The sequence below is a fragment of the Emys orbicularis genome, chromosome 20, assembly GCF_028017835.1.
Source record: "Emys orbicularis isolate rEmyOrb1 chromosome 20, rEmyOrb1.hap1, whole genome shotgun sequence".
Taxonomy (NCBI): Eukaryota; Metazoa; Chordata; order Testudines; family Emydidae; genus Emys; species Emys orbicularis.
The window spans coordinates 9,494,132-9,519,783 of record NC_088702.1 but is presented as its reverse complement, the minus strand read 5'-3'; the positions used below and the strand labels follow the sequence as shown (position 1 = coordinate 9,519,783).

The window sequence follows — 25,652 nt, the reverse complement described above, 5'->3', positions numbered from 1 at the left end:
CAACTACAAAGCTCACCATCTCTGCTATGAATCTGAATCTCAAGAATTGTACTCATGACTGTTTGGATACTGATCTTTTAACCAATACTCACTCTCTCTCTTCTTTTTTAATAGAGGTTTGTTTGGTTAATAAGAACTGGCTGTAAGCGTGTATTTGGGTAAGATCTGAAATATTCATTAACCTGGGAGGTAATGTGTCCAATCCTTTGGGATTGGTAGAACTTATTTATATGATGAATAAGATTTTCAGTAATCCTCATCATATCTGACTTGCGTGTCTGGGGGGAGGCCTAAGGCTGGGTTGCTTTAAGGGAACGGTGTTGTTGCTGGGTAACCAGTGAGGTGTTATAGAAGCTGTTTTGTGCTGGTTTGGTAAATCTAGGTATTGGAATATCCACCAGCTTTGGGGGTTGTCTGTCCCATTCTCTGCAGTTCACCCTAATTGAGTGACTTCAGTTGGCTCCCCTGGGACTCCGGTCACAGGGTCTCACTCCAAAGAAGGGGCTCTCTACTCAATTTGAGCAAGGAGGAGTACATAGATTAGGTGAGGAGGAGTATCTCTTCGAACAGCAATGCTGTCAGGCGATGTGCCATTGGGGCCGGTTCCATTAGTCTCTTCAGCACAGGGAACATGTCTGGAAGTGATCCAGATTACTCCAGGGCAGACACCTGTGCCAAGACTGGTGCTGGGTCCCTCATTCCCTGTGCCATTCGCAGCCTATGTAGAGAATTCAGATGCTCTGTCCTTTGAACACGTTTTGTTTCCTCCTCCTGGGACCTTCCTTCATGTTTGGTGTTACATATGGGCCCTGTCCAGTCCCACGAGTGCATCTCATCTTTATGTACAGGCACGGATGCCAGCTTTACTGCCTGGGAAGCCAGCGCCAGAGTGACCGATGCGGACACCAGGGTCGTCTGTGCCAAGAGTGTCAGTACTGCGGCTTTCGGTGCAGAGGCCTTCGCCAATATTGAAGTTGGCATCAAAGTCACTTGTGCCAGCTCTGCCGATATTCTCTTCGCCTTCTGTCCAGCGCTCAATCCTGGAGCATGACCTATGCTCAAGAGAGCACTGGCAGATACTGGCTTAACTAGCCTGACACTGGTAGTGGTTGTCACTTCTGTGTCTGAAGTGACCCATGTGGACTGCTCCAGCATATGCCGCCTGAGCAGAGTGTCCCTGGATTTGCAGGTCCTGGATGAAAAGGACAGAGCACCGATCCGGGAAGTGGCTCTCCCATAGGCAGAAGCTGCCTTGACTGTGTTCATCCTTGATAGGCATGAGTCCATCACAGGATAGGCAGATTCTGAAGTCCACCTTGAGACGTGGCAGTTTGCATGAGGTATGAGGGGGAGGGGGTCCTCACTTTTTTTTTTTTATTTATTTTTTTTATTAAACGTCCACATGAAAGGAGTGTGAAGATGAAGATTTTTTCACAAATCTGATTTAAAAATATAACGGTGTTCAGTTAGGGGAACAGTGGGTCAGACGCTCGCTCGGTCCCGTCTTGCTGCCATGGGCATCAAAGGGAAGTGAGGGAGGATTGCGTCTGTTCTGCCTTTTACGCCTTCAAACAGGAGCACGAAGGGGGCGGGAAGGAGGGGGGAGAAGATAAGTGGCTCCAACAAGCTCAGCTATTCAAAAGAAACCAAACTCATGCCCACGAGATGCACGTGCAGCTGCAGTGGAATCCACACGGATCGAAGAAGCCCGATGCCAACTCTGTCCATATATCTATTCAAGTGACATCATCACAGGGCCTAATCACATCAGCCATACCATCAGGGGCTCGTTCACCTGCACATCTACCAATGTGATATATGCCGTCATGTGCCAGCAATGCCCCTCTGCCATGTACATTGGCCAAACCGGACAGTCTCTACGCAAAAGAATTAATGGACACAAATCTGACATCAGGATTCATAATACTCAAAAACCAGTGGGAGAACACTTTAACCTGTCTGGTCATTCAATGACAGACCTGCGGGTGGCTATCTTACAACAGAAAAACTTCAAAAACAGACTCCAAGGAGAGACTGCTGAGCTGGACTTGATATGCAAACTAGATACGATCAACTCAGGATTGAATAAGGACTGGGAATGGCTGAGCCATTACAAACATTGAATCTATCTCCCCTTGTAAGTATTCTCACACTTCTTATCAAACTGTCTGTACTGAGCTATCTTGATTATCACTTCAAAAGTTTTTTTCACTTACTTAATTGGCCTCTCAGAGTTGGTAAGACAACTCCCACCTGTTCATGCTCTCTGTATGTGTGTATATATCTCCCCTCAATATGTTTCACTCTATATGCATCCGAAGAAGTGGGCTGTAGCCCACGAAAGCTTATGCTCTAATAAATTTGTTAGTCTCTAAGGTGCCACAAGTACTCCTGTTCTCTTGACTGCACAGGCAGCAATCAACAACTTCTCCATCACTGGCAATTTTTAAATCAATCGTTTTTTCAGAAGATCTGCTCTAGTTCAAACAGGAATGAATTCAGGGAAGACCTATGGCTTGTGTTATCAAGGAGGTCTGACTAGATCATGGTGACCCTTCCGGCCTTTGAATATATAATTTAGCACTCTGCACTTACGGTCATTCTCAGGCACTTGAATGGTTTGTGTGTCCATCACCTGGGCTGATATCAAGGACCCTATGGGAAGGAGAAAAAATACGATTAGGAGAGAGGTTTGTTTAGAAACCACAGAACCCAAGTGATCCCAGAGACAGCAGAACAGCTGCCAAGCTCAACCCCACAGAGATTCAGCTCTCCTATGAAGGATCAACACCTTAAGAACATTCTTTTCTACCTCATTTTCTTGGAGAACTCTTAGCCTTACAGTAGTTGCCAAGGGTCTGCACCCCATTATGGGAAAGGGGTTTTAGTCAGACTGCTTCAAGCTTTGCTTTCTGGTTGGTTTTTGTTAAGACAAAGTTAAATGTTTGTATTCGGTAAGGCCTTACGACGCTGAACAAGGATCACTAGGACCACTAGGACCACTAGGCTACACACTGCACGCGTACAGACCAGACCAGTCCCTGCCCCAAAGCGCTTACAATCTAAAAAGAACAGGAGTACTTGTGGCACCTTAGAGTCTAACAAATTTATTAGAGCATAAGCTTTCGTGGGCTACAGCCCACTTCTTCGTAGCCCACGAAAGCTTATGCTCTAATAAATTTGTTAGTCTCTAAGGTGCCACAAGTACTCCTGTTCTTTTTGCGGATACAGACTAACACGGCTGCTACTCTGAAACCTTACAATCTAAAGACAGATACAGATTTCTTCCCCTCTTCCTCTTTAAACAATTGCCCCCCAAATCGCATCCCCAGTCTCAGCAGCACTCCTCCTCCCCACACAAAACCACTCAGCTTATCTCTGATCCACCGAGAAAGAGCCAAAACTGACTGAAGTGTGCACAGGCTGGTTCCTCTTCCCCAGACAGCTTTGCACTTTGCCATTTTTGCTTATGCAATCACAGTTTCTAGCGCTGTTACAGAACTTTTATAGCACCTATTGCCCTTGACATGAGTGCAATTTTAGATCTATAAATACAGCGTGATTGCCATTCGGGCTGGAAGCCACAATGCCCTAGTCTTGCCAGGACCACCACCAAACACACAGACAATTTTATATTACACTCTGAGAGCCCTGAGGTTCTGGCTCCGATGAACAGCAAGTTCCAAATGGGATGGGGACCTCCACTGGGAAAACTCCGTGCTGGTTCTAGGCCAGAAAACAAAAGCGATCGCACATGGCTATGACGGGCTAGGACAGGGGAATCTTTCCGGGAGCTGGGGCCCTGACAATTCAGAGGTTTAAAGATTCTCACCAATACTCTGAATTGTACCTGTGCCCCAAAAGGGAGCTGGTGCACTGCTCTGAACGTAGTTCTGGGCAGCAGCATGTTCCCCAACTGGAGTTTCTGGGTGAAATCCAAAAGCAGTCCTACACTGAGCTCCCTCCAGCCTGGAGAGGCCAAGGGCACAGACGCGATAAATCGACCCCCGAGCGCTCTCCCGTCAACTCCTGTACTCCACCGGCGTGAGAGGCACATGCGGAGTCGACGGCGGAGCGGCAGCAGTCGACTCACCACAGTGAAGACACCACGGTGAGTAGATCTAAGTACGTCGACTTCAGCTACGTTATTCCTAGCAGAACCGCTGGCACTTCCTGTTGCTCTGCGTCGCGAACAGGTCTATGTGGGGCAAGCCCCCCGTCTGGAAAATTGAGTGTGCGATGTCCAGCCTGAGGGACCATTCGTGACCGTGAAACCAGCGGCTAAGGCGGTCGGCTAGCTCGTTTTGTGCTCCTGGAAGGTGCATCAAGTGGGCGATGCAAAAATCCCACAGTTCGAGGGCTTCCTGGCACAGGGGAGAGGAGCAAGCACCACCCTGTTTGTTTCTATAGAAACATCGCTATAGATGTTTCTATAGTGTTGTCCGTCAGCACCCACACACATGCGCCCTGCAGGTGGGCTAGAACGCTTGGCATGCCAGACAAACCGCCTTCAGCTCCCTTACATTGATATGCAGCGATAATTCTGTGTGGGACCATAGGCCTTGGGTTCTGATATTGCTCAGGTGCACTCCCCCACTGAGCGCTGAGGCGTCCGTGACTAGGGATAGCGTAGGATGGGGTTTGGCAAAGGGTACTCCCGCACAAACAACGGGTGGTTGCAGCCACGAGTGGAGAGATTCGAGGATGCGAGGGGGGAGGGTAACTTTTGTGTCCAGCAGGTCCCTGCCCGGCCTGTGCACCCGCGCCAACCACGCCTGGAGGGGCCGAAGGTATAACCTGGAGTGCTGGACCACGTATGTGCAGGCTGCCATATGCCCCAATAGTTTCATGCAATTTCTGGCCGTGGTTGTGGGAAACCGGCGAAGGTTTTCGATGATGTCCGTGAGTGCACATTCAATATGAGGCCCAGCCTGTGGAATGTGGCCTGGGGCAGGGACACATGCTCTGCGGCCTGTGCTTGGGACTCTGCCTTGATGAACCAGTCGTCTAGGTACGGGAATACTTGCGCCTGACACTGCGCCTGACACTGCCTCGACTGCCATACATGTGGTGAATACCCAGGGGGCCGCCGAGAGCCCGAACGGGAGCACCCTGAACTGCTAGCACTGGCCACTGACCATGAATCGTCTGTGGGCCAGGATAATAAATATATGGAAGTACGCACCTTTCAAGTTGAGGGCGGCGTACCAGTCCCCCGGATCCAGGGAAGGAATGATGGTGGCCAGAGAGATCATGCGAAACTTCACCTTCCTTATGAATGTGTTGAGATCTCGCAGGTCCAGGATAGGCCGGAGCCAGCCCTTGGCCTTGGGGGATCAGGAAATAGCAGGAGTAGAACCCCTTGCCCCTGAACTCCTGAGGAACCTCCTCTATTGCCCCTAGAGCGAGGAGCGATTGCACCTCCTGCAAGAGGAGTGCTTGTGAGAAGGGTCCCTGAAAAGGGACAGGGATGGGAGGGAACAGAATATCCCACCCCTACCGTGCTGAGGACCCAACGATCTGATGTGATCTGGGACCAAGCACGGTAGAAGCGGGAGAGTCGATTCACAAGGGGGGGGGGGGGGGGAGTAAGGAACAGAGAGACTGAAACTGATGCTCCATTCTTGGGCGCATCTTCAAAAGTTTGGCTTCAGGCCAGGGGGCTGTTTGGCCGAACCCTGGCCTTGGCCTGAGGACTGTGGCGGGCCTCCTATTATTTCTGCCCCGTCTCCTTGACGAGTCTCATCTACGATGCCCAGAGTAGAAGCGGGACGGGGGCTGAGGCTTAAAAGGATCCCCAAAGACTTCAAAGTTGCCCGCAAGTCCTTAAGGCTGTGCAGGCGAGAGTCTGTATTTTGGGTGAACAGGCCTGCACAGTCAAAGGGGAGGTCCTGTATTGTGTTCTGGACCTCAGGTGGTATCCCTGAGACCTGGAGCCATGCACTGCACCTCATTGTGATGGTGGCGATGGTCCGAGCCCACGAGTCCATCGCGTCTAACACAGCCTGGAGGGAGGTTCTGGAGACAACCCTGCCCTCCTCAAGGAGCGCGCTAAACTACTTGCACGAGTCAGCCAGGAGTAACTCCTGGAACTTTGCCAACAAACTCCAAGAGTTGAAAGCATAGCGGCCGAGTACCACTTGCTGGTTGGCCACTCGAAGCTGGAGCCCCCAGTCAACTAGACTTTTTGGACAAAAAGGTCCAGTTCTTAGTGTCCCGTGACTTAGGCGCGGGACCCGGCTGTCCTTGCCGCTTTTTGTGGTTTGCCACATCGACCACCAGAGTCCCCGGTTGGGGTGGGTGAAAAGGTGTTCGTACCCTTCCTGCGGCACAAAATATTGTCTTTCCACCCCTTTAGCGGTGGGTGGTATAGAGGCTGGAGTCTGCCAAAGCACCTTTGTGGTATTTTGGATCATTCTTATGAGGGGCAAGGCCATCCTAGAAGGACCCTCAGGGGCAAGGATGTCCACCAGCGGGCCAGACTCCCTCCATGACCTCCTCTGCCTGGAGATTAAGGTTTAGGGCCACCCTCCTAAGGAGATCCTGGGGACCCTTGGTGTCCATCACTGGTAGGGTGGTGGTGGTGGTGGTGCCCGCTCCTGCCTTGTCGGGCAAGGAGGCGGCGGTGGCGGCCCGTGGGGACAGGGTCTTCCTGCCATTCTGGCTCTCTGGAGGTCGGGTCAGGTACCTCGGAGCCTCCCGTGACTGGAGGTGGCTCTCGTGTCACTGATGGCGCTGGATCGGGTGCTGCGCCTGAGCATGACAGCCCAGGGTCCCTGTCTCATACGGGGGTGTAGCGAGCCAGCGATGTTGCTGGGGGGGCCCCATGGGGTGCAGATGCCACCGATGCCAGCTGGAGCCCTGACCCTGGTGGTAGGCCCAAGGAGTCCAAAAGGGCCATTGGACTGGGCCCTGCCACTGGGGTGGCCAGGAGACCACGGGTGCCGATGATTCCACCAGTCTGCGGTGCCAGGACCAGGAGCGGTAGTGGCGGCGTCAAGAGACGGAAGACTCGGCGTCTGACTCGGATGAGTAGTCTGTGCCCAACCACAGGAGATGGGAGGGCGTGGAGCCGGACGGTGCCGGGGAGCAGTACCAGGGTGATGGTAAGTGGTGCCGTGACATCATAGGCTTGCCACGATGATGAACCAGAGGCGGTGCCGCCATCGGTGCCGGAGCCAGATGTGGTGCCGAGCTAGACGTTGTAGCCGGTGCCGCCACTGGTGCCTGGGCTTGCGGGGCCGGGGACTGTGCCGTCATGGCAATGAGGTCTCATGCTGCCTCGTAGGTGTCCGGCATGGAGGGACGGTCGATCTCTTCCTCCAAATCCTCCTGAGTTAGGGAGTCCATCAGCACTGGACTCGATGGGCCTCCTGTTGGGGCCGGAGTCAACGGTGCCAGGTCTTGAGGCCCAGACCATGGGTGTCCCACCGGAGGACGCACCATGCTGGAGTTCACTCAAGGCTTCTTGACGGAGGAACGACCCCGTCCGCCTTCTTATGCGGCACCAGGGACTGCGAGCAGTGCTGCATGGTGGCACTGGCCTTATAGGTTGGGAAGCAGCACCGGTGCTCCTTGGAGGAGTCCTTCCTCAGTGCCGGGACATCCCGCACTGGGGCGCTGCGCACCGATGATGCCAGTGCCGCTTCTGGTGCCAGCTCGGCTGGAGGGCCTACTCCGTCAGGAGGAGCTTCAAACGCGCTCTCTCTTAGTCCTGGGTATGAAGCTCCTGCAAATTGGGCACTTATCTGTCTGATGGCCTTCTCCTAAACACTTGAGACAGGCAGCATGTGGATTGCCTGCGGGCATAGGTTTCACACACCTCTCACACGCCTTAAATCCCTGTGACTGAGGCATGCCCCAGTGCCTGGGGAAACCAATACGGGGGGAGGGGAAGTCCCCCGAAGTAAGTGCAACTAAACTACAAACTACTATATAACGAACTAAACTATATACAACTAAGAAAGGGAACCACTAGGTAGGCACTTGCAAACGCAAGAGACTGAGCTGCTCCAACAACCGTCACTGGCGGTAAGAAGGAACTGAGCAGGCGGCGGGTTGGTAGGGACCTATATACACTGCCATAAAGGTGCCACTCCAGGGGTCTCCACAGCCAACCGACGGGTATCGCTAGGGGAAAATAGCTTCCTATGATTGTGCATGCAGCACGCACGTGCACGCACACCTATTGGAATGCACATGAGCAATCACTCGAAGAAGAACTCTTAGTTCCTTTCTCATGCTGCTTTGCCAGGTGTCCTGGTTCCCCAGAGGTGTGGCAGGTTTTTAATGATTTTAATGGTACCTGCTGCCCCATTTGTTTTACATTTCCTTGTGGGGTTGTTTCCTCCAGATGCCTACGACTGGCAGGCAAGTTACCACCCCCCACCAGCATGAGTATTCGAGACTTGCTAGTGATCTTGTGTGCTTCTGGAGCTTGACACATTTAGCGTGTGCTTCAAATGGATGGGTTGCTTCTATAGTGGCAGTCGACTTGGATGCCTGATTGCTAAGAGCTAGTCTTGGCTCTGCCTTGGGCAACGCACACAAGTGCCTCAGTTTCCCCATCTGTAAATATTCTTATACTTAAATCCCTTCTCACAAGGGGAGGCTTTCTACAGTGTCATAAGCGTGGGGGAGGTTTACAAGATATGGTTCCTCCCCAAGAAGTTCACAATCTAGAGCCCCACTGATTCCACAACCACACCGGGGTGACAGCTAAATCATGGCTCCGCTTTGTAGTAGAGACAGGTCTTGGGAGGATTCAGCCCTGTCTGGGAATGCTCTTACACAGCCCATCGGGAACAGCCAAGATCTAGTCTACACCACCAAATGTAAACCATGCTTTGATTATTCCGAGGGAAAGCTATGTTGTAACCGGGACCAGTGACTGGGCTGTTTTGTAGATGGGGCCTTATAACCAATTTAAATGGTCATAACATCTGGCCATGAGCCACCCATGTTTATGACATTTCCTTCTCAGTCACAGTTTCTTGGCCTGGCTGTGACATAGCCTAGTATCTACCAGGATTAAAACAGTTCCCTAACAGTTGTATCCTGTTATTTTTCCTGACCACAAAGACAAGCTATATATTTCACAGCTGCCTCTAAATATGGTTCTTGCAGTGTTCAGGCCGGTGACACAATGGCGATTAGGGTAAGCAGAAGACAACGGTTAATACAGTTTAAGGTCCCATGATCAGGTTTCACTACATCTTGGTTCTTTGGTATACCTTAAATTAAATGATTTTAACTGTATCAGTATTGCAGGTCCACCAGGGACAAAGAGCAGGATGGAGACAGAGAGAGAGGCTAAGCTAGGCTGGTACTTTGCAAGTCAGGAGAGAAATGACAGAGGTGTAAAATGAAGTGTTAATGGACATTATGGCTGTAAATTGAATCAAGCAGAAAAAGCCTAAGCAGCAGTCTGATAAAAATGGCTGCTAAATGACAGCAACAGGCTGGAAATGGGGCAAATCAAATTGCAGTCATTGATTAAAGTCAGGCCTTGGCTACACTCAGGACGCTGTGAAGCACGAGTGTAGTCGCGCCGCCAGCGCTGCGAGAGCGTGCAGCACTGCAGGCACTGATTACACTGGCGCTTTACAACGCTGCACTCGCTGTGCTCAGGGGGGTGTTTTTTCACACCCCTGAGCGCAGCAAGTTGCAGCGCTGTACAGCGCCAGTGTAGCCAAGGCCTCAGTTAAGTAACTAGAGAGAGTGAAAACCAGTAATATGCAGCACTAATCACATGGAAAACTAAATCAGCTACATGACAATCAGCACAATTAACACACAAAGTAGCGGTTCTTTGAGTCAGTGAGTTTCAGCCTGAGCAGTAGTCTGAAGTCTATACAACAACCTGACGCCATTTCACAATTAAACAGATATAACACACAAAGATGCACCACCGTGGCTAGGTCCAAATTATAACATATAGCACACCCTCCAAGGATGCTGTACCAAGTGGCCCTGCCCCACAGTTCCCTGAGAGCAATGTTTGTGGGAGTAAATCCATCGCTGGCTGGTCCTGCACCAATGTTTCAGAGCGTGAACCACAGACGTGGCATTTTTCAGTGTACACAAAAGCTGATATCTTACTACATTAATAGCAACCCGTCTGGCATAAGGGACTCTATTCTTTGGAAGACAAGACACAGGACCATAGATTTTTAAGTGCTGGAAGGACCAGTGTGGCCATCTAGTCTGACCTCCTGCAGAGCAAAGGCCTTAGAATTTCACCCAGCAATTCCTGCCTCAAGTCCAATAACTTGTAACTGAGCTAGAGCATATATTTTAAGACACCCAATCATGATTTAAAGATTTCAAGTGATGGAGAACCCGACAAACTTCTTGATTCACTGTCCCAGTGAGTGATATGCCCCCACTGTTAAAAATGTGCCCCCTCGTTTCTGGTTTAAATTTTTCAAGTTTCACTTTCTAGTCCTCAGATCTGGCATTCTGCCTTTGCCTGCTACATTAAAGAACTGCCTGTTACTCCTGAGGGCAAAATTAAAAATTCTGCATAAAAAAAAATCAAAAATTCTGTACACAATATTTTAAAGCTCTTCAAGCTTTATTGTCAATAAATAAATGCAGAGGCTCCAGCATGCAGTGGGGAGCACAGGCCACTGGTTGTACAAAGGTGGGAATCACCCTGCAGCCTCCCTACTGCCCACCCCCAGGACACGGACTCAGTGGTGAGGCTGCACTTAGGGTGACCAGATGTTCTGATTTTATGGGGACAGTCCCGATATTTGGGTTTTTTTTTTTTTAATATGGGCTCCTACTACCTCCCACCCCGTCCCAATTTTTCCACACTTGCTACCTGGTCACCCTAGCTGCACCTGACCCAGCACAAGGCCTGGGCCTACTGCAGACACACCCTGGGGCCCTGCCCCTCTGCGCCAGGTGTGGGGCAGGCAGGCTCAACCAGGCAGGATCCAAGTGTGGAGGGGCTCAGTGTGGGGTGAGAGGATTCTGTGTGGGACAATCAGGGTGCAGGCTGCTCAGTGTGGGGGGATCTGAATGCACAGAGGCTCGTTGGGGGCGGGGGTTCCAGGTGCAGGGGCAATGGGACTCTGCAGGAGCTTCCAGGTGAAAGTGGTTGGGTATCGGTGGAGGGGTCTGGGTGCGAGGGTCTCAGCAGGAGGCTCTGGGTGCTGGGGGAGTGGGACTTGGTGGGGTGGGGATCTGGGTGCAGCTAGTTGGGGGGGTCAGTGGCATGGGGGTCTGGATGTGGGGGCTCAGGGGGGTGAGGCTTGTCAGGGTGGGGGGTTGAGTGCAGGGAGCTCAGTGGGGGGTGAGCTGGGTGCAAGGTGGGGGTCTGGAGGCAGGGGGGCTCCAGATGCAGGCGTTGAGGTTCAGTGGGGTGGGGTTTGGGTATGGAGGGCTAGGGGGGGGTTCTGGGTGTACAGGGTGAGACATGTCAGGGGGGTCTGAGTATGGGAGGTCCAGATGCACGGGGGTTGGGCGGATGGGGGAGCAGCTTCCCGTACAGTGACCCCTCCCCCTGCAGCTGAGGAGCGATGGGGGCAGGAAGCAGGGGAGGATGCTGAGCTTCCTGCAGCTGGATCCTGCAACATGATCAGCAGGCTGCCACAGCCTTACCCTGGTCTATGTGGCAATGCTCAGGCATCGCCCATGAACCAGCAACTTTGTGGGGCATGGTGTCAGCTTTAGATACTTCCAGTAAGACTCTCCCACTTGTACAGATGCCCTCTTTGGTCAGCTTTCCTTGCAGTCTTTACCTTTCCACTGCTGTTAATTCTTCAATATACACTCTTCCCTCTGCCGTGGGGCAGGGAAAGCTTCTCCTTAGGAGCAACGTGGCAGGGGATGGCTTTGTAACTTCAGCTCAAGATCTGACTCTCTGAAGCTGCAAAATCAGGACCAGAAGTCCCAGCCAAAATTTCCAAAACAATTTCTCGGTGGGGGAAAAATAAAAAAGTGTCTCAGCACTTCCTGTATTTCCTGCATCCCTGCAGAAATGGGGCGCGGTTGGCACACTGGGGATGTGGGGAAACTAGTGTGGTTGAGTGACAAGGAAATGCATATTGCAGCAATTGAAGTAAATGGAGGACAAATGGTCAGAACAATAGTTTGACTAACTACTTCCTCAAAGTACATACCTGCCAGGGAAACCAGTTTCTCTTACAATAGGAGTACAAGGGAAAGCTTCTCCCCCACTGTTTTAAAACTTCCAAGTCTTGTCCAGTAGTACCGATTACCCATCTTTTTGCAACGAATTAGTGCAGGAGCATTTGTACCAGTCACTCAGTGCACAAGAAAGAATTGCCCAGCCACTTCAGCCAAGCCTGCTTGCTTTGTAAAGAGGTGCTGTTTACTAAGGGCTTGGCTACACTTGCAAGTTAGAGCACATTAAAGCAGCCCCAGGCACCCTAACTCATGATGCGTCCACACTGGCAAGGCACGTAGCGCACCCAGACTCCGCGGCTGGTTCGCTCCTGGTAATCCACCTCCACGAGAAGCATAACGCTTGCTGCGCCCCGGCTGGAGTGCCGCAGCGCCAGTGTTGACGCCCTGATCAGCCTCCAGAAGTGTCCCACAATGCCTGTTCTAGCCACTCTGGTCATCACTTTGAACTCTACTGCCCTGCCCTCAGGTGACCAACCGTCAGACCCTGCCCTGTAAATTCTCTGGGAATTTTGAAAATCCCCTTCCTGTTTGCACAGCAAGGCATGGAGTGCTCTCAACGAATCTTTCCAGGTGACCATGCCTCCACGCGCCAGGCGATCCCCAGTATGGAGCAATGGCGAGGTGCTGGACTTCATCAGTGTTTCGGGGGAGCAAGCTGTCCAGTCCCAGCTGTAGGAATTATGATACACCTCTACCCTGATATAACGCGACCCAATATAACACGAATTCGGATACAACGCAGTAAAGCAGTGGTCCGGGGGAGCGGGGCTGCACACTCCGGCGGATTAAAGCAAGTTCGATATAATGGGGTTTCACCTATAATGCGGTAAGATTTTTTGGCTCCCGAGGACAGCGTTATATCGGGGTAGAGGTGTACCTTCGGGCAGAAATCAAGGGACATGATGGAAAGGGGACATGACCGGGACGCACTGCAGTGCAGGGTTAAAGTGAAGGAGCTGCGGAATGCGTGCTGCAAAGCGCGCAAGGCAAACTACCGCTCCGGTTCTACCCCCGCGACCTGCCGTTTCTACAAAGAGCTGGACACGATACTTGAGGGCAACCCCACCTCCACTTCGACACTTCAGAGCCCAGTTCAACAAGGCAAGAGGAGGAGGAAAGCGGGAGCGAGGGTGCTGAGGAGGAGGGAGACAGCCCAGCATCCCTAGATGCATGCAGCCAGGAGCTGTTCTCAAGCCAGGAGGAAGGTAGCCAGTTGCAGTGGACAGTGCTTGGGGAAGGACAAACGCCAGAGGTGGTGCCCTGTAAGCAGCTTTTATTTTGGGAAGGAAGTTGTTCGGTGCAGGCTCTTGGGGCGAGGAGGGTTAGGGCTGCATGCATGCCTAGCTGTGGAATAGGGCGTTTGTGGGCTCTCTCACATCATGGTAATCGGCCTCAGTAATCTCTTCAGAGGTCTCATGCAGAAGTGAGATAACTGAGTTTACAATTTCCAAAGGCAAACTGGGATTTAGGATTGCCTCTCCGCCACATCCTTTCCACCCAGGCACTAGAGGCAGCAGTGTGGTGCTCATTTCTCCAATCTGAGCTACAGAGGTTTGTTTTTATGTATGATGAACCCAGATTCACTATAAAAAAAGTTTCCCCCCCAAAATCCACACCCCGGAACACCAACATCCCATAGAGCAAAAGCAGATCTAGGTAGTTATAGCTGAGCTCCTCACAACCACCAATGGATTTTAACCTCACACTGCCGTGAAGGTAGATAAGTATTATCCTCATTTTACAGATGGTGAATTAAGGCACATGGTAGATTAAGTGATTTGCCAAGGTCACACCAGAAGTCTGTGGCAGAGTAAGAAACTGACCCTAGTCTCCTGATTCCTAGTTCAGTGCCTTATCCAATAAGCTATCCTTCCACCCTGCATGAGACTAATTACTGAGATCTTTGCACTTCCAAAGGAGATTTCCCCTCCAACATCTGGGTCAGCAATCACCGTGTCACTACATCCCCCACAAATGAGAAGTTCAGGTTTATCAAAGAGTTATGCTCCCACTGGGGATTTTAAAGGCTCAGGGAGCAAAAGGCAAGATCTCGGTCCTAACAGGATCCCATCAAGACTTAGTCTAGACCACCAGTTTCTCCAGAGGTTCTTACATCCTTTTGAAACTCCCGCCCTCTGTCTGCACTATTGAGACAACCCGTGCTGATACCTCTACCATTAACAGTCAAGCATATTGCCCTTATTACTAATGTTTTAGAGATTAAATCTGTAAATAGTCATTTTTCCTGTTTTCCTATAAAATGTAAGTGCTTTTTAACCCACTTAAAGAAAAACCTTAATTTGGAGCCAACTTTACATGAGTATTGATTCTTTGTGTGGACAGACTGGAGCCTTCTGCAATCTGCATTTGTTATAAGCACCTCTATCAGGAATTAGGGCCCCATTGTCCTAGGCAAGGTACAAACAAATCAGACAGTCCCTTACCCAGAAGGCTCACAGTCTAAGACAAAAGATTTGACTTGGGAACAGACAGGAGGGAGGAAGAAGGGATGTTAGGTTAGTTGTAACAATGATCTTAGTACTCACGAGTGATCACTAGTCTAGTGTCGTCACATGGTAGTGATAAATAGGTTTCACAAAGATAGACTAAGGATGGATTTAAAAGACATAAGGCGGTGACTGCAAATTTAGATGGGGAAAGCAGACACGCAGGTTTATTAATAACCCATTATCACTAGCATGTAATTAATGCAGAGGAGGAGCCAGTGCTCATATATCATAAGAATGTCATTAAACCTGCATCATGTGCAAAGGAGACAGCAAACCCCCATGATTTAATCAAGATGGATGGTTAAAAGGAACTGGGAGGTTTTGGAACACAGAAGTGGTCAATTTGTCTGACTTCATCAAGACAACCACCTGGAAGTAAAAAAGGGGGGCAAAAGCCAAACCCTGATTGCAGGAGCTACACATGCATTCTGGAATTATTTGTAGTTTTAATTCAAAGTTAAATTTACACACATGTAACATGCATTACTTAAGACTGAAAAGCAAGATTTTTTTAATGGAAAGAGAGGCTACCTTAAAAAGGATGCTGGCAGGTCAGCTTTGACCCAGAAATTAAACAAGCACAAATGGTTTGTTTGTATTTCTTTAAAAAGTAAGTTTTAAAAACTAAAATCACAAATTTACATTGACTTTTAGAAATGCAATGGAAACGGGCAGGGTTTAATGTTTTTTAAGTGACCAGCAAAAGGGGAAAATATGTGTTTGATTGTAAAGAAACAATGCACAAAAAAGGCCTGAATTGATTTCTGTTTTAATAATGGGTTTTGTATTTTTGCCCTTTTTTTTTTTTTTTTTTAAACATGAGAGAGATTAGAGCTTTTGCTGAACAAATTCACTGACTCACTAAAGAATTAACCAGATTTTGACATCAACCAGAGCTATTGAAAGCAAACTGTTTTCCATGACTTCCAGTTCATTAACTTGGTGATGTCTCATCCCTCTTCTCTGGAATGGTTGTTGATTCCCTCCATTCTTCACTTATCCACCCTTGACATTTTTCACCCCCTTCCATCTGAAGGTCCGCCCTGCCAGCTTCCCCCTCCCCCCATGCTCACCCCCAACATCTGCTTCCTCCACTCCTGTTCTTGCATTGTGGTGTGTTCCTGGCAAAACCGCTATGATCAGGCTAATTGCATGCACTACAAATTCATTCTCTCCTGTTCTACCATCTTCCTACATGAACCACTCTGCTACTCCATCTTAAATGAATCCCATACCTCCAATCCCAGCTGCCTTTTCACCACTTTTGGGTATGTCTACACTGCAAACTAGAGGAGTATTCTTAACTCAGGTTAGCTAACTTAGGATAAAATAGCAGTGAAAACACAGCTACACAGCATGTGTTAGCATCTGGAATTACCGTCTATAGGGCAAGATGAACTTGCACTGCTAACCCAAGCTAAAAGACAGGTTACTGTGTCTTCATTATTATTTAAACCCAAATTAGTGAACCTGAATTAAGAATACACTTTTTTCCCCAGCAGTGTAGCCCTCAATCCTCAAACCTTCCTCTCCTCCTGCATCGCGGCTTCTCTCTTGACACGGGATCTTATCAATTTCTTCCCAGGAAAAAACCTGACATGACCTTCCCTCTCCCATCTGCTTGCCCTTTCTTTACCTTCCCCTCCCACCTCACAACTCTCTCCTCCTTCTCCCTGATCACAGACAGAAGTTTCTTATCTTCTTTCCTTCTCCAGCCCCTCCACTTGCCTCACTGACTCCATCCCACATGCCTCACACCCAGTCTCATACCCTCCCTTACTCGTCTCCGGCTCTTTCCTCCCACAATACAAACATGCCTTAAAAGGCCCACCCCCTTCTCCCTCCATTACCATACCATTGCCTCTCCCCCTTTTATCTCTAATCTCATTGAATACATGATCTACAATCCCTGGCTGGAATTCCTCTCTGCCAATTCCATCCTAGACCAGGAGCAGCACTTCAGGGGAGGGGGGAAGCCTTGCAGGGCCCATAGCCACCCCAAAATTTGCCTTAGCCCTCTCTCCCCACCCCACCAGCTGCCGTTCTCCGGCCACCTAGCTCTGAAGGCAGAGCAGAGGCTGCTGGCCGGGCATCCAGCTCCAGCAGGATTGGAGAATTAAGGCCAAGCACGGGGCCTGAGACTAGCCCCCCAGCCTGTGTCCCCACTAGCTGGGACACGATGCCCAGGGTAGGTGAAGGGCTGGAGCTCTCCATAGTGGTCTAGACTGACTCACTCCGGCCTGGGCTCCTGGACCCTGCCCCCCCACAATCACTGCTATCCGAGGATTCTGCTGGCCCTGGAGCCAGGACCCCACACCCAGGCAGCTCCTGCCAGCTGCAAGCAGCCAGTGCCCCACACTGCCCAGCTCCAGTTTCAGACCTGGCTGGAGGTCGGGCCTCACGGCAAGGGGGGGCCTACCCCCCTTCCTCTACCCTCCCCCCGCCCGCCTCACTGCCCCTACCCCCCCTTCCTGTACCCTCCCCCCGCCCGCCGTACTGCCCCTACCCCCCTTCCTCTACCCTCCCCCCGCCCGCCGCACTGCCCCTACCCCCTTCCTGTACCCTCTCCCCTGCCCGCCGCACTGCCCCTCCCCCTTCCTCTACCCTCCCCCCGCCCGCCGCACTGCCCCTACCCCCCTTCCTCTACCCTCCCCCCGCCCCGCTGCCCCTACCCCTCCTCCTCTACCCTCCCCCCACCCGCCTCACTGCCCCTACCCCCCTTCCTCTACCCTCCCCCCGCCCCGCTGCCCCTACCCCTCCTCCTCTACCCTCCCACCTCGCTGCCCCTACCCCCCTTCCTGTACCCTCCCCCCGCCCGCCGCACTGCCCCTACCCCCCTTCCTCTACACTCCCCCCGCCCGCCTCGCTGCCCCTACCCCTCCTCCTCTACCCTCCCCCCGCCCGCCGCACTGCCCCACCCCCCTTCCTCTACCCTCCCCCCGCCCCGCTGCCCCTACCCCTCCTCCTCTACCCTCCCCCCACCCGCCTCACTGCCCCTACCCCCCTTCCTCTACCCTCCCCCCGCCCTGCTGCCCCTACCCCTCCTCCTCTACCCTCCCACCTCGCTGCCCCTACCCCCCTTCCTGTACCCTCCCCCCGCCCGCCGCACTGCCCCTACCCCCTTCCTCTACACTCCCCCCGCCCGCCCCGCTGCCCCTACCCCTCCTCCTCTACCCTCCCCCCGCCCACCTCGCTGCCCCTACCCCCCTTCCTGTACCCTCCCCCCGCCCGCCGCACTGCCCCTACCCCCCTTCCTCTACACTCCCCCCGCCCGCCTCGCTGCCCCTACCCCCCTTCCTCTACCCTCCCCCTGCCCTACCCCCTTCCTCTACCCTCCCCCCGCCCGCCTCGCTGCCCCTACCCCTCCTCCTCTACCCTCCCCCCGCCCGCCTCGCTGCCCCTACCCCCCTTCCTCTACCCTCCCCCCGCCCGCCTCGCTGCCCCACCCCCCTTCCTCTACCCCCCCCCGCCCGCCTCGCTGCCCCACCCCCCTTCCTCTACCCCCCCCGCCCGCCGCACTGCCCCACCCCCCTTCCTCTACCCTCCCCCCGCCCCGCTGCCCCTACCCCTCCTCCTCTACCCTCCCCCCACCCGCCTCACTGCCCCTACCCCCCTTCCTCTACCCTCCCCCCGCCCTGCTGCCCCTACCCCTCCTCCTCTACCCTCCCACCTCGCTGCCCCTACCCCCCTTCCTGTACCCTCCCCCCGCCCGCCGCACTGCCCCTACCCCCTTCCTCTACACTCCCCCCGCCCGCCTCGCTGCCCCTACCCCCCCTTCCTCTACACTCCCCCCGCCCGCCTCGCTGCCCCTACCCCTCCTCCTCTACCCTCCCCCCGCCCGCCGCACTGCCCCACCCCCCTTCCTCTACCCTCCCCCCGCCCCGCTGCCCCTACCCCTCCTCCTCTACCCTCCCCCCGCCCACCTCGCTGCCCCTACCCCCCTTCCTGTACCCTCCCCCCGCCCGCCGCACTGCCCCTACCCCCCCTTCCTCTACACTCCCCCCGCCCGCCTCGCTGCCCCTACCCCCCTTCCTCTACCCTCCCCCTGCCCTACCCCCTTCCTCTACCCTCCCCCCGCCCGCCTCGCTGCCCCTACCCCTCCTCCTCTACCCTCCCCCCGCCCGCCTCGCTGCCCCTACCCCCCTTCCTCTACCCTCCCCCCGCCCGCCTCGCTGCCCCACCCCCCTTCCTCTACCCCCCCCGCCCGCCTCGCTGCCCCTACCCCTCCTCCTCTACCCCCCCCCGCCCGCCCGCCTCGCTGCCCCTACCCGCCTCACCGCTCCTCTACCCGCCTCCCTGCCCCACCCCTTTCACTACCCTCCCCTCCACCCGCCCGCTTGCCTCACTGCCCCGCGCCCCCTCGGTCTGACCGCCCAGCCCCCCTCCTACCCTTGCCCCCCCTCCCCGGCGCGGCACTCACAGGAGCTGACGCTGAGGAGCAGTAAGTGGAGCCGGCCCCACGCCCCGGGCCCAGCCATCGCCGCGCACCCAGCTACCCACGGAGCTCTGCGAGATACCGCCCGCCGCTGCCTGACTGAGCACCGCCCGCAGGTGAGGCCCCACCTTTTCCCCAGGTGAGGCCCCGCCCTCTGTGCCCCCATTGGCTCCTGGCCCACGCACACCGCCCCGTGCACCCCGCCCCCACGTGCTGATTGGATTCCGGTACGGTGTCGTCAACCAATAACATAGTCAACCCTGTGCCCTGACTGTCTCACACCTACAGCTCCGCCCTAATTGGCTACCAATGGGGGCCCTTAACCTCGCCCCCGTGAACTTAGTCCCCGCCCCAAGGCCCTCCCCTCCCCCCGCCAGGACTCTCCGGTTGCCATGGTGACGGAGGCCACACTCTGCTCGACTGGCCCAAAGAACGCGACCCCCGCTCGGCGCTGATGGGGGCGGGGCTGCACCCAGGGACTGAGGCCCCCCCAAATCAGAGAGGCTGCTGGGAGAAACCTGCCCCCCCCGCCCTTCCCCCAGCCCAGCTCACCCCCCACCCGTGTCCTGCACCCAGCCTCCTCCCCACGGCCTAGCTCACCCCCTCCCTGCACCTCCCTGTGGCCCAAGGTCCCCCCCACCCGACCCCCCAGTCCCTGCACCCAGGCTGAGCCCCCACACACACACACCTCCCCTGTGGCCAGGAACCTGTCTGGCCAGGTCATGTCTCCCTCCTGCATCACCCAAGCCAGCATTCCTCCCAACCCCTGTGGCCTGGCCCAGCTCACTCCCCACCCCATGGTACCCCCTTCCCAAGCCCAACCCCACTCCCTGCCCCTTGTGGCCCAGCACCCCACCCTGCCGCCTGGTCTTAGTGTGACAGGGCAGCCTGAGGCAAGGTGCTGGGGAGAGGCTCCTCCCCCTCAGGCTCTGGCCCTCTCTGAAGTCCCAGGTGGCAGCAACAGGTTCACCAGGAGAGCAGGAGAAACAGCATTTCCCTCCCCCAGGAGAATCCTGATATTTGGGAAATGTTATCCGCAGAACGGAAAGTCAGAACACATTCCATTCGGGGACCTCAAAACGTTTTGATCCTGCTGAACCCTCATCATGTAACGTAACATATGAAATACGTCATATGCACAGATGCTATATAGACCATTGCAATCAGAAATGGGTACAAGAAAAACAATAATCAAATACTTTCAAGTGCTTAACTTAACAAACTATAGTAGATTTAAAGCAAAGTTTCTCACCACATGCTTCCAACAGCATTACTGACCAAACTCCAAGTCAGGACCACTTCTGCAGAGTCTAATGGCTGCTTCTTTTGTTTTCTTAGGTGCAAGGAGTGAGATGGTTGGGTGGGGGAGGGGGGGGGAGGGTCCCTTGGGGTGTTTGTCTCTTGTTTTAATAGTTTCAGTCCCCTCTTGAAAAATGCCCATGACCCAAAGGAGCTGGGGATGAGGGGTTTGGGGTGTGGGAGAGGCTCAGGGCTGGGGCAGAGCATTGGGGTGCACGGGTGAGGGCTGCGGGGTGGGGCCAGGAATGAGTGGTTCAGGGTGTGGGAAGGGGCGCTAGGCTGGGGCAAGGGGTTGGGTTGCAGGAGTGAGGGAGGGCTCTGGGATGGGGGTGCAAGCTCTCAGGTGGGGCCTGGGTGAGGGGTTTGGGGTGCAGGAAAGGGTTCCGGGTTTTGGGGGAGGGCTCAGGGCTGGGATTGGGGAATGGGGTTGTGGCATGGGCTTACCTCGGGCGGCTCCCGGTAAGCAGCGCAGCGGGGGTGCTAAGCCGGCTTCCTGCCTCTCCTGGCATCGCGAACTGCGCTGAGCCCCGGAAGCGGCCAGCACCAGGTCCAGCTCCTTGGCGGAGGCACTCAAGCAGCTCCACATGGCTCTCGCCCACAAGCACTGACACACACACCCCCAGCGCCCATTGGCTGGTTCCCATTGGTTCCCAGCCAATGGGAGTGCGGAGCCGGTGCTTGGGATGGGGGCAGCGTGTGGAACCCTGTGGCCCCCCCTCCCCACCCACCTAGGAGCCAGACCTGCTGCTGGCCGCTTCTGGGGCGCAGGGTGGTGTCAGAACAGGTAGGAACTAGCCCACCTTAGCTGGGCAGCACCGTCAACGGGACTTTTAACAGCCCGGTCGGCGGTGCTGACCTGAGCCGCCGTAACCCGCAGTTTGAAAAACACTGCACTAGGCGATCTGGAGACTATGCAGTACCAGCAGAGAGCTATGCAGCGTAAGTCCCCTAGTGGATCTGCTGGGTATACCAACAAGAGGAGTTCTTTTGCTGCTATCGTTAAGCTCCCAAACGACGTGAGCTATACCAACAAGAGTGGTCTACATGGGATGGGTGGCCAGCCTGGCTACATCAATTGGGATGTGAATTTTTTTCACACTCATAGCTATGCTGGCAAAACTGTTTAGTGTAGACCCAGCCTTAGGCTCCTAAATCATTTAAGTGCTTTTGAAAATGTTACCCCCAGGTCTAATTGACTGCAGCTAAATCGATCTGAGGAATATTTATATCGGTTTAAGGGTGTCCACTCAGCCTCATGCACTGGGTTAACAAAACATAGTTTTCATTACCCCTTGTTAAAACAGTACAATTTTGCATGTCTCTTCCCCTCTTTCTCTCTCTATCCCCGTCTTCCGTTTTCCACATTCCTGTCGTTCTTTCTCTGTGCTCCCTCTGTCCGCCGCCTTTTAGCTTCGCTACCAAAGGCTGTGGCGTTATAATTCAGCTGGTTTTGATTAAGCAGCATCATAAAAATAGGTCCATCATTTTTATTTACAATGAAAAAGCCCTTTCCTGGCCTCCCATCCCCCCCCCCCCATTCAAAAATGGGTTTTCCTCAACTTTGCAGGAGAACCCACACCCCAGAGTGATGTAGCTGTGCTGATCTAGCTTCCCACCCAATGACACAATATTGCACCTCTCGCCTGCCCCAGGTACTAATGTTACATATGCCTCGTGTTATCCCATTGGTTTCCATTAGCTGGCTCCAGTCAGCCTGATTCCGAGAAAGGTGGAGGGAGTCAGGGCTTGCAAAAATGTTTTTCTTCTCTGTTACTCTGTGTGTCCCTACAAGGTGTGTTGATTGGTACAGTATTACTTGTGGTGAGGGGGACAATGGGGCTCACCTCCCAGGTACTGTGGACATTGTTATCACTGGTGGATGTATAGGGCCCTTCATTTTCAATTTTTATTTTATTTATTTTTTCCTGGGAATTGATCAGTGTTTATTACCACAACAACAAAACCAGGTGAAACTCAGTGCAAAAAACTTCTAATAATTTTTCTGGGTAAATATCGGGGTTTATTTTGGTGGTCTGAAAGACGAGGGGGGAAGTATTCAGTAGATTAATGCTTTGAATTCCGTTCATCAATTTGGTTTGCTGCGGAACTAAAACACAAGGCCACCTCTGAGTTTAAGAAAACAATATATCTCTAATCCCCAAATGAAACTTTTCGTTTGAATAAACGGTTCACTGGTGTAGATTTAGAACTATTAGCCTATAAATATTTACAGTAAAAGTATTTTTATCCAGCATGTTGGGGGAATGGGGGGTGCCGGTATGTGAAAAATACTGGTTAACTAAGAGGGAGGGAGTTTGGGTGCGGGAGGGGGCACGGGGCTCGGGGTTGGGGTGCGGGCTCAGGGAGGGAGTTTGGATGTGGGAGGGGGCTAGGAGTGCGGGAGAGGTTTTGGGGTGCCGGATCTGGGGGCGATCAGCTTGGGCGGCTCCCTGCAAGCAGCAACCTGTCCCTGCTGCTCCTAGGCGGACATGCGGCAAGCAGGTCTGCACGCTGCCCCTGCCCACCTCGAGCGCTGGCTCTGCAGCTCCCATTGGCCGCAGTTCCTGGCCAATGGGAGTTGCGGGGTCGGCACCTGCGGGCGGAGGCAGCGGGCAGAGCTGCCTAGCCACGCCTCTGCCTAGGAGCAGCAGGGACAGTTGGCCGCTTCCGGGGAGCCACGCGGAGCCAGATAGGGAGCCTGCTGGCCCTGCACCAACCAGAGTATAAACCGGACTTTCTATGAAAATTTGAAATGCCGGTTTATAGGGCTTTCCGGTTGGTACAGGGCCGGATAACACAGTTTTTACTGTACAATTAATAATTGGGCCACACGATTTGCAGCACATACACTCAACTTCATCCTTTTATCCTGTTTTTGTTTTTTTTAAACTTTCAAATACTTCCTTGTGTTCTGAAATGTATTCTGATACAGATTTTCATTTTCTTCCCATTTTAGTGTGTCAAATCTTTAAACCGTTATCTGCTAATGGCTTGAAATATGTATATGGTGGGCGTGAGATTCATCAGTACGTTCAGATGCGCACGCACTTCAGAGCTTGCGTGCATGCCTGTTTGTTTATTGTGTGTATCTTCTAGACCAGTGGTTCTCAAACTTTTGTACTGGTGACCCCTTTCGCATAGCAAGCCTCTGAGTGCGACCCCCCATGTAAATTAAAAATACGTTTGAATATATTTAACACCATTTTAAATACTGGATGCAAAGCGGGGTTTGGGGTGGAGGCTGACAGCTCGCGACACCCCCCCCCCATGTAATAAACTCGTGACCCCCTGAGGGGTCCTGATCCCCAGTTTGAGAATCCCTCTTCTAGACTAATACATAGCCTTACCTCAACAGACAGCTTTGCATATACATACAGACCAACATACTATCATAATGCATGTATCTCATGCAATGTATTGTATTTTCCTAATAAAACAAGTTATTTTTTATCTATTTGAATGATACAAAAGTAGAGTGAAAAATCAGAAAAAAATGAATAATACTTTTTCTAAACCCTGGGAAATTTTCAGTAAAAATCGGTTTGAACTGAAAACGAAGGGGCTTATGGAGGTACGGCAAATTGATCCTTGAGGGTATGCTGACCTCTGATGGTCACTGCTAGACAGACAAGTTAAAAAAATTCTGAATAGAATCATAGAATATCAGGGTTGGAAGTGACCTCAGGAGGTCATCTAGTTCAACCCCCTGCTCAAAGCAGGACGTAATCCCCAACTAAATCATCCCAGCCAGGGCTTTGTCAAGCCTGACCTTAAAAACCTCTAAGGAAGGAGATTCCACCCCCTCCCTAGGTAACCCATTCCAGTGCTTCACCACCCTCCTAGTGAAAAAGTTTTTCCTAATATCCAACCTAAACCTCCCCCACTGCAACTTGAGACCATTACTCCTTGTTCTGTCATCTGGTACCACTGAGAACAGTCTAGATCCACCCTCTTTGGAACCCCCTTTCAGGTAGTTGAAAGCAGCTATCAAATCCCCCCTCATTCTTCTCTTCTGCAGACTAAACAATTCCAGTTCCCTCAGCCTCTCCTCATAAGTCATGTGCTCCAGTCCCCTAATCATTTTTGTTGCCCTCCGCTGGACTCTTTCCAATTTTTCCACATCCTTCTTGTAGTGTGGGGCCCAAAACTGGACACAGTACTCCAGATTAGGCCTCACTAATGCCGAATAGAGGGGAATGATCTCGTCCCTCGATCTGCTGGCAATGCTCCGACTTATACAGCCCAAAATGCTGTTAGCCTTCTTGGCAACGAGGGCACACTGTTGACTCAGATCCAGCTTCTTGTCCACTGTAACCCCTCGGTCCTTTTCTGGAGAACTGCTGCCAAGCCAGTCAGTCCCTAGTTTGTAGCAGTGCATGGGATTCTTCCTTCCTAAGTGCAGGACTCTGCACTTGTCCTTGTTGAACCTCATCAGATTTCTTTTGGCCCGATTCTCTAATTTGTCTAGGTCCCTCTGTATCCTATCCCTACCCTCCAGCGTATCTACCACTCCTCCCAGTTTAGTGTCATCTGCAAACTTGCTGAGGGTGCACTCCACACCATCCTCCAGTCCAGATCATTAATGAAGCTATTGAACAAAACCAGCCCCAGGACCGACCCTTGGGGCACTCCGCTTGATACCAGCTGCCAACTAGACATGGAGCCATTGATCACTACCCAACCATCTAGCCAGCTTTCTATCCACCTTATAGTCCATTCATCCAGCCCATACTTCTTTAACTTGCTGGCAAGAATACTGTGGAAGACCGTATCAAAAGCTTTGCTAAAGTTAAGGAATAACACATCCACTGCTTTCCCCTCATCCACAGAGCCAGTTATCCCCTCATAGAAGGCAATCAGGTTAGTCAGGCATGACTTGCCCTTGGTGAATCCATGCTGACTGTTCCTGATCGATTTCCTCTCCTCGAAGTGCTTTCCCCTTTGATAGAGATTTGTATTCATGGATCTCTGATCTTCACAACTCTCCTGAGGAGTAGGTAATTATTACTATCACCCCCATTTTACAGGAGGCACAGACAGATTAGTTAATTTACCTAAGATCACTCAAAGTATGTGGCAAAACCACACATTATCATTAGCACCTGAAGTTTCCAGCCAAGATCAGGGCCATGAGGGGTTCTCCCGTCAGCATAGTGAATCCACCTCCCCGAAAGGCAGGGAAGCATTCTTCTGTCAACCTAGTGCTGTTTACATGGAGACTAAGTCGGCTTAACAATGCCGCTCAGGGG

The 25,652-nt window shown here is 52.7% G+C and overlaps 1 protein-coding gene across 1 annotated transcript in view; it reads right to left on the bottom strand.

Moving 5' to 3' along the window:
* The window catches only part of LOC135892305 (junctional adhesion molecule A-like), a 38,479-nt gene extending 19,308 nt beyond the window's left edge, over positions 1–19,171 (bottom strand). The window contains exons 1-2 of the mRNA XM_065420022.1: positions 19,090–19,171; positions 2,596–2,655 (exon numbers count right to left, since the gene is read on the bottom strand). Of these exons, the coding sequence (XP_065276094.1) occupies positions 2,596–2,655; positions 19,090–19,147 (118 nt within the window). The 5' untranslated portion in view covers positions 19,148–19,171. The remainder of the gene's footprint in view (positions 1–2,595; positions 2,656–19,089) is intronic.
* Between the last annotated feature and the right edge of the window lie 6,481 nt (positions 19,172–25,652).